The sequence below is a fragment of the Arvicola amphibius genome, chromosome 6, assembly GCF_903992535.2.
Source record: "Arvicola amphibius chromosome 6, mArvAmp1.2, whole genome shotgun sequence".
Lineage (NCBI taxonomy): Eukaryota > Metazoa > Chordata > Mammalia > Rodentia > Cricetidae > Arvicola > Arvicola amphibius.
Window position 1 is genome coordinate 52,359,665 of NC_052052.2, and position 12,555 is coordinate 52,372,219.

General features: G+C 38.0%; 1 protein-coding gene across 2 annotated transcripts in view; it reads right to left on the bottom strand.

The window, feature by feature from the left end:
- Positions 1-3,620: 3,620 nt before the first annotated feature.
- The window catches only part of Ift74 (intraflagellar transport 74), a 75,655-nt gene continuing 66,720 nt past the window's right edge, over positions 3,621-12,555 (bottom strand). For both annotated transcript variants that reach the window (XM_038333808.1, XM_038333809.1), the window contains 2 exons: positions 5,068-5,128; positions 3,621-3,901 (listed from right to left, as the gene is read on the bottom strand). In XM_038333808.1, the coding sequence (XP_038189736.1) occupies positions 3,783-3,901; positions 5,068-5,128 (180 nt within the window). In that variant the 3' untranslated portion in view covers positions 3,621-3,782. The remainder of the gene's footprint in view (positions 3,902-5,067; positions 5,129-12,555) is intronic.

Consider the following 12,555-nt stretch of genomic DNA (forward strand, 5'->3'; position numbering starts at 1 on the left):
ATCCTCTTTGAAAACTTTACCCAGTATAGATTTATGCCATACAACAAAATTTTAACACTACTAATTTTACAAGACTTTAGATTATGTTTTGCTGACTCAAGTCTCTTCTTTTCTCATGTAATAGACTGCTGCTCTGCAAAACTTTGCTGGCCTGTATCAAAATGACCCACTTGGGTACCAAGAATGTTCTGCAGAGTAGACATTTCTGAGTTTGATTCCTTGATTCTAAATGTTACAAGAAAACAACTGGCTGCCAAGTGTCCTCATGGACACCCATGGCTCTCACACACAAACTCATAAATATAAAAACAAAATAAATATAAAATGAAAATAATTTAAAAGAGAGATTCAAACATACTAGAGAGGCCTTCATAAGAGAAAGGGCTAAGGTTTTTAACTAGGAAGGCTCACCAGGATCCCTAGAACCTGCACACAGAACCATGTGCTAAAATAACCAAGCCACTGGAAAGAATGTAGATCAAAAGATATGGGTTAATTTTAGTTATAAGAGCTAGTGGGACAAGCCTAAGCTATTGGCCGAGCTTTCAATTAATAAGTCTGTATGTCATAATGGGGAGCCAACAGTCCCAATGAAAAAGGACAACCACATATACCTGTGATTGTTGCTATGCAGAAAAGGAACACTGCTCAACATTCAGCATTTACAGAAAAGTTTCTAATCATCAAACTAAACTAGCATTTTACCAATGAGCAGGTGGCTTGGCAAAATGCCACCAAAACCCACTACTTGATACTTCTCAATTTCAGAGTTCATTTTTTTTTTACCTCTCCAAGGAGTGTTTTCTAGTGGAATTAAATCTGCTACGAATTTCCAATGGAAAACTCCACACTACCATGGGGGAAAGAAATATGTAGTCACTATATTGTACTGGCAAGACACAGACACTTAGGAAGCAGCTGTGGAAAGCAAAAGCCCATCCCAAAGGACTTGAGAAGAAACTGGTATACAAAATCTGATGCATATTTCTTAGATAACAAATTCCATGTGAATGAGGCTCTGTGAAAAAAGAATTCTGGAGACAAACATCTTTGAGAAATGCTTTCAGTATACATATTTATTATATCAGATTTATGGCTCTTAGTAGTCAAGAAGAAAATTATTTGCCTTTGATTCAGTGTTTCCAAACCTCTCTGACCACAAACCCTTTGGTGGTAGAATGTTTACTGATAATCCAAGGAACTCAGTCTCTGAAGAACATATTTTATAACTGTCACCTTAGGATAGTTGTCCAGGATCTTCGGCTAAATTATTAGTAATATAGAGCAGTGGTTCTCAGCCTTCGAGTTATGACCTGTTTCACAGGGGTCATATATCAGATATCCTTCATATCAGATATTTACTTTGCAAAATTACAGTTATGAAGTATCAGTGAAAATAGTTTTATGGTTGGGGTCAGCACAACATGAGGAACTGTATTAAAGGGTTTTAGCATCAGGAAGGTTGAGAACCACTGCTCTATAGTAAGCTCAATCAGGGTCAATTAGGGTCAATCATCTACTTAAACTTATATAAACTAAAAATACCATTTATAGTGCCTGATGTGGTGATTTCAACTACTTGGAAGGCTATAGTGGGAGGACCAAAAGGTCATGGCTAGCCTGAACACTGAACACTGTCTCAATAAAAAATTAAGGGGACTAATTAGGAAGAAAAGGGGTTAGCAATAGAATAGGATAAGCAAAGGTAACTGAGATGGGGTGAATATGATTCAAACATATTATTTATAAGTACAAAAATGTCATAATGAAACCTATTATGTATAGCTAACATATGTTAATAAAAACATGAGATAACTAATAATGAGAAGTAGAAAAAATAGGTCTATTTGATGTGGCCACATTGGAAAAAGGAATAAGAAAATGAGGCCCAGAAACTCCCAAAGCCATTTGGGGATCCTGCCAGGGCGTTCAGCTTAAATAGAGGAGATACGGTGTGTGTAACTGGTCTAGTCAAGATCTGCTCTCACTCATCATTGAGCTACCACTGAGCTGGGTTCTGGTCTGCTAAACAGTTTAAAATCTTTCCCAGGGAGACAAATTTCTTCTCTGGGAAGTGACAGGTTCCAGCCTTTCTCCTCCCCCAGCATGAGAGTTTTGGGAAGTTTTTTAATCCTGTGGAGTCTCTTGTTTCAATAGTTTGACTTTGAAAGGGAGGTGTTAAGTATCTCTTTATAATGCCTCCTCTCCTGCACCCCCACCAAGCTACTTCTAGGAATTCTAGAAGCAGCCCACCTTGTACAGTGTGAATTAAATTCCACTTAGTGCTGTCTCCAAGACCCATTTTCTCAACATTCCTTTCCTAATCCCAAACAATGTCATATACTATATATACAGAACATGGTAGTTAAACTGTTTTAAATACATAAGGCTTTTCATGACAATGAGACACATCTGCTCCTGGTAGCATCAATCTACTTCATAAAAGGATAATAGGCATTGAAGAACCTCTGATTGAAGTTTACTTCCTTTGTGGCAAAAGCTAGTCATTTGGACAAGAAATTACCCTTGCCTTGACTGCTGACAGTATGCTATCCAAATTGGACAAGCAGGACACAAAAGAAAACTGCCCAGTTGCCAAGACAAAGTGGGATAGTCCTTCAAAATTCCTGTTTCGCAGAAAAGTCTGTCAGATATTCTAGGCCTATACACCAAAGATGGATGCCCCAACCTTACAGAAGAACCTTGGGTGATTGTCCAGGAAGCCAGATGTGTTTCTGTCATTTCTTATTGTCTTGGAAGTTGCTTGCTCTTCACTTCCTGTTTACTCAGGTAATATTATATCCCCTTCTCGGGACTTCGAAGGGATTGAAGACTAGATAGTTAAAGTTGTAAAATTTTCCTTGTTACCAAATTCAGAAAAGAAACTTACATAAGAGATACAAAGTTTATAAGATGGAAAAACATAAAAGCATAAAAAGTTGTTAATCTAAAATGATGTTTTATAGTCTAAAAAGATATTTTAGGATGGTAATACAAGTTATGGTAGAAAATGGTTTAGGTATAAAAATTTTATATTCAACAAGATATGATAGAAAATAGTCTGGTCTACTGAGTAAGTTCCAGGACTGGCTCCATATACAGGTGAGAAACTTTGTCTCAAAAAAAAAAAAACAAAAAATAAAACAAACAATAGAGTATTTTCTCCAAATATGCCAAATATAAAAGGACTAGACATGTGAATTCTTACCTCATAATGGTTGTTGTATATAGTTTTACTGTGTTAAGAGTTAAAACCTTTCCTTTTTATTTAGACAAAAAGGGGGAAATGTTGTTGAATAATCTTTTTGTACACTGTGAAGCTGCGTCACCCACTGGTTTAACAATAATCTGAACAGCCAATAGCTAGGCAGGATTTCCAGGCACAGAGGATGCTCAGAAAAAGAAGGGTGTAGATGCTAGGACACAGAGCAAGCAGCATGGGCATTACAGTGTAAAGGTAACATAGCCACATAAAAAAACAAAGATTAGAAAAAAATGGGTTAATTTAAGCTATAAGAGCTAGTTAGAAACAAGCCTGAGCTATCAGTCAAGCTTTCATAATTGATAAATCTCTTTTTTTCAGGATTTGGGAGCTGGCTGACAGGACAAAGAAAGGCACATAACAGTACACCTTTTATTGAACTATTTACTATGCAGGATGTCTCTCCTTAAGGAGATCACAAAACCATGGCATTCAAAAACCTGGGGTTTAACTCTTCAAGGAGAAGTTAGTTTACTTTCAGCAAGCTTGAGGATGTGCTTCTAGATGCAGTCAATCAGTCTCAGCTTCTGTTGGCACTGTGTAGAGCATCCATGATGGTTTTATTGTACTCTGCAATCTGCTTCATCACATTTTTAATAACTGGCTGGTAATCACTCTCTTGACTCTTGGTTGCTATGACTAATTACACAGTTAAGGAGGAACAATGTCAGTAAAAAACAGTAGTCTGTGACTCAGAAAGGAACTGAAGCAGACTGGGTATTTATCACAGTGAATGTAGACAGTACATAAAAAGTACAACTAGAATAATTTTAAGATATAATCTTATTTTAACAAAGTATAAGTTGAAACAAAAAGCCCAAATAAAACTTGTTTCAAAAAATTAACTTGCAATATAAACACTTTTGATTCCTTAACGTCAGGTTGCTCAATCTAATTCTACTCTCAGAACAATCGAGTGTTTGGAAAAACTATTCTCTGTAATGTCACACAGAATTTCAGGCAAGTCTCTTAGACTTCACTGTTTCAGAGTCATGTGGATTTATGTTGCATAAAGCTGGAATGCTGGACTTTTAAGCATCCCATGAATACCAAAATCTGCCTTTCAAACTGAGCTGTTTGAAACAGTATGACTATAGTTTCTAGAACATCTTAACTAGAAGTAAGCTGAGGTGCTTGCTGCCCCTGAGGTAAGTTCAGTAACACCTTAAAAGAGTGCCTATGATACCACTAAATAGGATTTTGTTCTGAGGACAGATGTCTTTGAATAAGTCAAAGTGAACAGGAAACAAATTCTGGAGAGACTGTTGTGATGTCACAATGTATGGCCTTAGCAACTGCTGCCTCTTAGAACATGAAAGCTAAGATATAAATACCATCAGCAGTTGAATCAACTATAACACGAATGAACTCAGAGGTCAAATTTCTTATGATCCTAACTGGTTACCACCCATTGCCGTTCACAACAGCCAAGTTTTAGTATTATAAACAACTAACACCTATATCTAAACTCTATGAGTACAAACTGTTCTAGATATGATAAAAATTAAGGCTTAAGCAGATCAAGATAACTGTCTAAAAAGACTGTAGCTTATCAAAGATAGAATCAAACATTCAAAATTTGATCATTTGACTCTATAACATATGTGCTTAACCACTATCCTATATGATGACTTCATACGATGGGTAATTTCCAAAATCAGTTTTCTAAAGATACTGTGGCTAAACAACCTCTAGCGACTACAGAGCAGAAAGTGATGCTAGTCTTTACAACCCCATATAATTAGTTCAGAGTTCCGTACATATCAAGTATTTGTAAGGACATATTAAGCCAGTTTAAAGGATACACTCTTTCATCACAAAATTATTTTGTTCGAGGTGCTGCCACTTCCTCTCCAAATTTGTAAGCTAGGAACACAAAAAATGAATGTTAACTGATTCTCATATTCAAAATTATTACACATTCCTTTGAGACGGTATAAAAAATAACAAATTTTAAATCATATCAATTCCTTGCATTCTATTAAATAAAGTAGGAGTTGCCAGAGAAGACACTTCAGTTAGATTAGATCATACAATAGCTATATTTAGGACAAAACTAAATTCTATAAAAGGTTTTACATCATTTATTTTAACTAAAAATAGTAAAAATGTCTATCATGCCAATAAGCACAAGACAGTTTATAACTTTTTGTAAAATAACTTAGAAAAATGTGACACAATGGGAATCTCTCCTTGAATTCTGGAAGTCTGAGGCCACAAAGGTAATATATATTCTAATATTGTCAAAGGTTCAGTCATATAGGAAAAACTTCCTTATTTCCAGAGCTAAGCTTCCTGTCTCATTTCCCAGGCTACGATAAGGGCAGAGCTGCAGTGTGAAGATTGTAAGAGTCTGTGAAAAGCTGGCCCTGCTACAATAATTCCTGCATCAACAGGAAACGAATGTGGATATTACATTGATGGTTGCTTCCTCAGAAGACAATTTCACTGTTACAGAGTTAAATTGTTTTTCTGATTTAATTAACCTTGTAACTCTGGGTTATGGTTTTTCTTTTTTAGGATACACACAGTTTCCCTAAGAAAAAGACTGTCTGGAAAATAAAACACTAAAATAATATTAACCTTGGGCATCTCAAAGAAGTAACAAACATTTAAAAGAATATGGTAAATGAAGAAGCAAGAAAAATGTTTCTTCTAATTCTCACATAAAGATTATTTTCAGGGTGCTCATATCTATCCTATTGTTTCCTCTAGAGAGATAAATTTGGATATCAGGATGAAATCATGGTTAACTGCGGAAAATATGTGGCCCTTGAGCTAGAACTTATTAAATCAAATCTATCTGTCATAAATAAAACCTCGAAGGTAGGATGACCCTTAGGGAAGCAGTCAGCACATTTTGGCAATAAATCTTTTTTTTTTTTTGATTTTTCGAGACAGGGTTTCTCTGTGGCTTTGGAGCCTGTCCTGGAACTAGCTGTTGTAGATCAGGCTGGCCTCGAACTCACAGAGATCCACCTGCCTCTGCCTCCCGAGTGCTGGGATTAAAAGCGTGTGCCACCACCGCCCGGCTTGGGAATAAATCTTTAATAATCTTTTACAAAGTCAAGTACCAGACATGTTCCTTTTGTTCTCATACAGCAGCTGACCTTCTAAGTGCTATACAACTGATATAAAATGACACATATCAAATGTCTTTTACATTCACATTACTGACTTGCTTTGACATTTACCATTAAAATACCAATTTTGAAAAATTTTTGTTTTATCTCTATAGCTTATTCAAATAATATATTTTATAAAATATTTATAAATATAAAACATTTTAAGAAAACAGTAATAAAAGATTTAGAGTCAAGGATTTGATTTAATTAGCCAAGATTAACAAAATACAAAAATACAGAGATTATATTTAAAATTGTGGCTTACATTATGATTTAGGGAAAAAGGAACTAAGCAATGGTGTCTGCCCAGTGCCTTAGATCATCCATGTAGTGGAAGAGGAATGCTAACAGTTGAAACAAAAAGGCAGTCCTCTTCCTACAAACCACTTCTAACACCATAACGTTTCTTGGATTTTCCTCTAGCACTCATCCCCACTCAGAAAACTTTTACAGTGTCAATTACAAATCCATCTGTAGGGTTTTAGATTATGAAGTAGAGACAGACGGATAGAGAAACCAAATAGATATTAATTAGTGATTTCTAAACTTTAATGGTTACTGCAAACTCTTATAAGATTCTATTTCTTTCCGTAGAAATGTAAAGTATCTTTTTAAACTCTATGTCCATACATTGCAATAGCTAAGAGAAACATTTTTTTTTAAGTTAAAATATTTAAAGACTGTTTTTAATGGATTTATTTTATTTTTGTAAGAATATGATGTGAGGAATTGATACAAAGAGGAAAATGTCTCCAAGTCCCAACACTCAGAGGCAGAGGCATGCGGTTCTCTGTGAGTTCAAGACCAGCCTGGTCTACAAGAGCTAGTTCCAGGACAGTTAGGACTGTTACACAGAGAAGCCCTGTCTCAAAAAACCAAACCAAACCAAACAAAAATCAAGAAATGGTCATTTCTGGGTAAGAGAGAATAACATGACCTGATTTTGTTTTTTGTACCTTGATCATACTACTACAAACATTGGGGAATTTCATGCATTTACAGTTACAGTTTTCAGTCACAGTCTGATTAGACATGGCTGTTGTTAGAACTTTCTTTGGGCTAACAACTAGCTCCCAATAAAAACATGAAGACTTATTAATTATGAATGTTTGGCCTTAGCTTATGCTTCTCCCACTAGCTCTTTTAACTTAATTTAACCTGATTCTATTCATCTACATTTTACCTCAGAACTTTTTACCTTTCTTTCATTCTGTATGTTCTACTTTCCTGCTTCCTCCGTATCTGGCTGGCTGGTGGTCCTTGGCACCTTCCTGGCATCTCTTTTCTTTCTCCTCGACCCCAGCCTAAATTCCTCCTCCTTACTTTCCTTACTTGCCCTGCCCTGAAGGCCTGCCTATACCTCCTTCCTTGCTATTGGTCATTCATCTTTTATTAAACCAATCATTAGGTAGGCAAGGTAAAACAGCAACACATCTTAATTAAACAAATGCAACACACCTTTACATAGTTAATTATTCCTCAACAGAAATAAATCCAACACATCTTTATGCAGTTAAACAAATACCCTGCAACATAAACAAATGAAACACATCTATACATAGTTAAACAAATATTCCACAACACATGACCATAACCAATCCTTTCCTGGATACTCACTTTGAATACATCACATAATGCTTCATTAGATAATTAAAAAACACTATAGATCAAGCACATGTAAACTAGTAACGTGGTGCCAGAGACAAAGTAAACCAGATGGACAGTGTACCCTCTGAAAGTCCATAATCTATAGACCTCAAACACTGTTCAGATAAGAACCATGATGATGAGTACTATGAAAAGTGTAGTTATGTCTATAGGGATATGAATCAAGAGCTTCAAGAACAGGACTGCTCTACATAGTATTATTAGAACAGTTGAAGACTAGAAATTACCTAATGTCCATTAAGAGATTGGTTCTGCAAACTTTGCTTTATCATGTAGTAGTATATTATATACGAACTGCAAACATACATAGTGTTATGCATACACACATACACACACACAAAGTAGATAGACAGATAGACAAACAGATGCCAGCTGCACTCTGAGTTTAGTGCTGCTCTCAGCCTTTATCAGAAAGGCTTCTGTTTGCACAGGGCTGCAGTTAAAGACTTACAGATGAACAAAGTGAGGAGGAGCATGAGCCCTAACAGGACATGTATATCACAAGCCTCACTCCATCCCACAAGGCTCAAGGAATATTGTGAAAAGAGTGGAAATTATGTAAATGCAGAGGTTGTGGATGAGTACTGAAAAACAGTGTTTTCTGGAAATGACACAGCAATTGACTCATGGACTCATAAAGCTGTGTGCACAAGACTGGTCCCATCAACAAGGGTTCACTGGGCCCCACCCTAGGGAATGTGGGCAGTCAGTGGGTACTGCAGGAAGGATTGCCATTGTGCTCAGTGGTGGAACAACTAAGATGCCCATGCCTCAGGGAGCTATGCGAAAAAGGAGGCGTAAAGATTTTAAGAGTCAGTAGGGATGAAAGACACCAAGGCAAGAATGCCTTCAGATACAACAGGACTGAAGCTGATATGAACTCAGAGAAACTGTGGCAGCATGCATAGGGTCTGCACAGGTCCCAAACCGGTGGAGTCTCAGCGCTGAGAGGAGAATCAGACATGAGCCTCCATTCCTGATCCAGAAGCAACTTCCAAATGTTAACTACTTGCCAAGGGAAAACTGTTGTTTTCCAAAGAAGTCTCTCTGATATATAAACCACACTTAACAGCAGGTCTGAAGTAGATAGCCCAAACCAAACAAACTCAATATTTCTGGAGAGTTTTGGATATTGATCTTTTGCATAAATACAATGGTTTCTAATTTTGTAATTTTATGGGTTGTGTGTGTGTGTGTGTTTCTCACCCATTTTCTTTGTTTTCTGTTTTCCTGTTTGTTTTATTCTGGTTGGTTTGTTTTACTTGCCTGTTCATTTTCTAAAGAGAGAGAAAGCAGGTGCAGAGTTGGGTGAGTGGGGAAGTAGGAATAAATGATCGGGGAAGAAATGAGAGGGAGCAAATCATAATCAGAATTTATTGTTTAAAAAACAATTATTTTCAATTAAAAAATAAGTTTCCCATGCTGTAGTAAATAACACCCCCAACACCCTCACAGAAGCAATCTTAAGCTCAGTTTGTATAAAAACATACCACAGTGGGACAGGGGTTGCTAGGACAAAGGGTTTCAGTGGGAAAGGAGGAAGAGAGGGTGTGTGAAAGCTCCCGAGAGACCATGTATGAAAGTATCAAAGAACAAAAGTAAATGGAAACAACAACAGAAAAGTCCCGAGCTAAACACACAGGGAATGTGTGTATATACATATGTGTCAATACATAAAAGTGTAAATATGGATGCCTTGTACAACGTGCTTTACTCATTTCAAAATGACAAGAAAATCTGTCATTGGACTTTTATGTTATTTCTAGATGTTGTGGAGTTTCAACAGAAGTTAAAAGTTTTGTTTACTTTTGATAAATTTTAAAGCAATCACCCAGAGTGGTGCAATGGCCATGCCCAAGAGAGCACATTTTGTAAAACCGGCCTTTCAAGCTCCACCAGGAGCAGAAGCCAGGAGCAAACCCAGTCCTGGGAGCCAACCCAGTCCTGGGACACTGGCTGATCAGGATTGAGCCAACGACCTGACTCAGAGTCTGCGATCTCCACCGGAACTGGAGTGGGACTAAATCAGCTACCTAGGACACAGAGAGAACAAGCTCCACCAGAAGCAGAAGACAGAAGCAAATCCAGTCCCGGGACACGGGCGGATCAGGATTGTGCCAGCGACCAGATCCAGAGTCAACGATCTCCACCAGAACAGGTACAGGGGAGTAACTGCTGAACGAGTGAGCCAAAGCCAGAGACTGCTGAGGGACCTTCAAGGGACCTAAGCCAACACCACACTAGGTCTGGGCGAGAGTCTAGAACCTTCCCAGGAACTAGGCCTGAGCCAGGACCTCTGCCAGTCTAGGCGTGAGTGAACCTGAGTCCTCTGAGGGAATAGGCAGGAACCAGAGATCTCGGTGGGGCCAGGCGTGAGTCTGGGACCTCAAAGAGAGTAGGCCTGAGCCAGGACCTCTGTGGGTTTGGGAATTGGTATGGGACATCAAAAAGAATAGGCAGGAACCCGGAACCCCTGGGGGTCTGAGCATGAGTCTGTGGGTTCAGATGCACAGGAGCCTGGTACCCCTGAGGCAGTAGACCAGAACCAGAAACCTTTCCAGGTCCAACTCCAACCCAGGAACTTCTGCAAGAGGGAACCCAGACCAGGATTTACAGATACAGGTCAAAGCCAGTAACCTAGGCCAAATTGCCCTGAGGCAAGGAACTCCACCTTGGGCAACAAATTCCACAGGAGTGGGACTGAATGAGACACCTAAGACAGAGAGGGCCTAAGGAAACAAGCTCTACCAGAAGCAGAAGCCAGGAGCAAATCCAGTCTTGGGAGCCAACCCAGTCCCAGAATACTGGTGGATCAGGACTGAGCCAGCGACCAGATCCAGAGTCAATGATCTCCACCAGAACAGGTCCAACTCCAAGCCAGGGACTTCTGCAGGAGGGGATCCAAACCAGAATTTACAGAAACGGATCAAAGCCAGCAACCTAGGCCAAAGTAGACCTGAGACAGCAAACTCCAAGGGAGCAGAGCAAAGCACAGGAGCGCTGAGCTATCTCCAGGAACATTGAGTAACCATGGGATAACTAGAACTATGACACTGACTGTACCATGAGGAACAACCATCTGAGCTTTGGATTCACTGGCACCTAGAAGATTATTCAACAGAATCTCAGACAGCCCCAACCACACCTATTAGAGGAAAAGATAAGTAGAAAAGGTAAGATCACAAGCTATACCACAAAGGGCAACACAATACCAGCAAAACCTAAAAATCCTAAAACAGCAAGACCTGAACAACGAAATATGAATGAACCAGAAGAAAATGACCTAAAAAAATAACTTCAAGAGAATGTTTGAAATTTTTAAAGATGAAATAAGAAATTCTCTTAAAGAAATTGAGGAAAAGACAAACAAAAAATTGGAAGATATCAGCAAATCACTTAAAGAAAACCAAGAAAAAGAAATCAAACATATAAAAAAAAACTATCCAGGACTTGAAAACCGAAATAGAAACAATAAAAAAAACCACAAGCCGAAGGAATCATAGAAACAGAAATCATGAGAAAAAGATCAGGAACCACAAACGCAAGCATGAACAGCAGAATTCAAGAAATGGAAGAGAGAATCTCAAGTGCTGAAGATACAATAGAGGAAATAGACTCATCAGTTAAAGAAAACATTAAATCTAATAAAAGTTTAACCCAAAATATCCATGAAATATGGGGCACCACGAAAAGGCCAAACCTTAGAATAATAGGCATAGAAGGAGGAGAAGTTCAACTCAAAGGCACAGAAAATTTATTTAACAAAATCATAGAAGAAAACTTTCCCTACCTAAAGAAAAATATGCCTATGAAGAGATAAGAAGCTTACAGAACACCAAATAGACTGGATAAAAAAAAAAAGTCCTCTTGCCACATAATAATCAAAACACTAAACATATAGAGTAAAGAAAGAATATTAAGAGCTGCAAAGGAAAAAGGCCAAGTAACATATAAAAAGGTAGACCTATCAGAATTACACCTGACTTCTCATTGGAGACAATTAAAGCCACAAGGTCACGGTCAAGTATTATGCAGACATTAAGAGACCACGGATGCCAGCCCAGACTACTATACCCAGCAAAACTGTCAATCACCATAGAAGGACAAACAAGATATTCCATGACAAAGCTAGATTTCACCAATACCTAGCCACAAACCCAGCCCTACACAAAATACTAGAAGGAAAACGCCAACCTAAGGAAGATGGCTACACCAATAAAAACACAGACAATTGATGATCTCATAATAGCAAATCCCGAAGAAGAAAAAAATGCACAAATTAAGATCACCAATGATGAAAACTAAATTAATAGGAGATAGCAACCACTTGTCATTAATATCCCTTAATGTAAATGGACTCAACTCACCTATAAAAAGGCACAGGCAAACAGACTGGATACGAAAACAGAATCCATCCTTCTTCTGCATACAAGAATGCATCTCAACCTCAAAGACAGACATCGTCTCAGAGTAGAGTTGGAAAAAATACCAATCAAATGG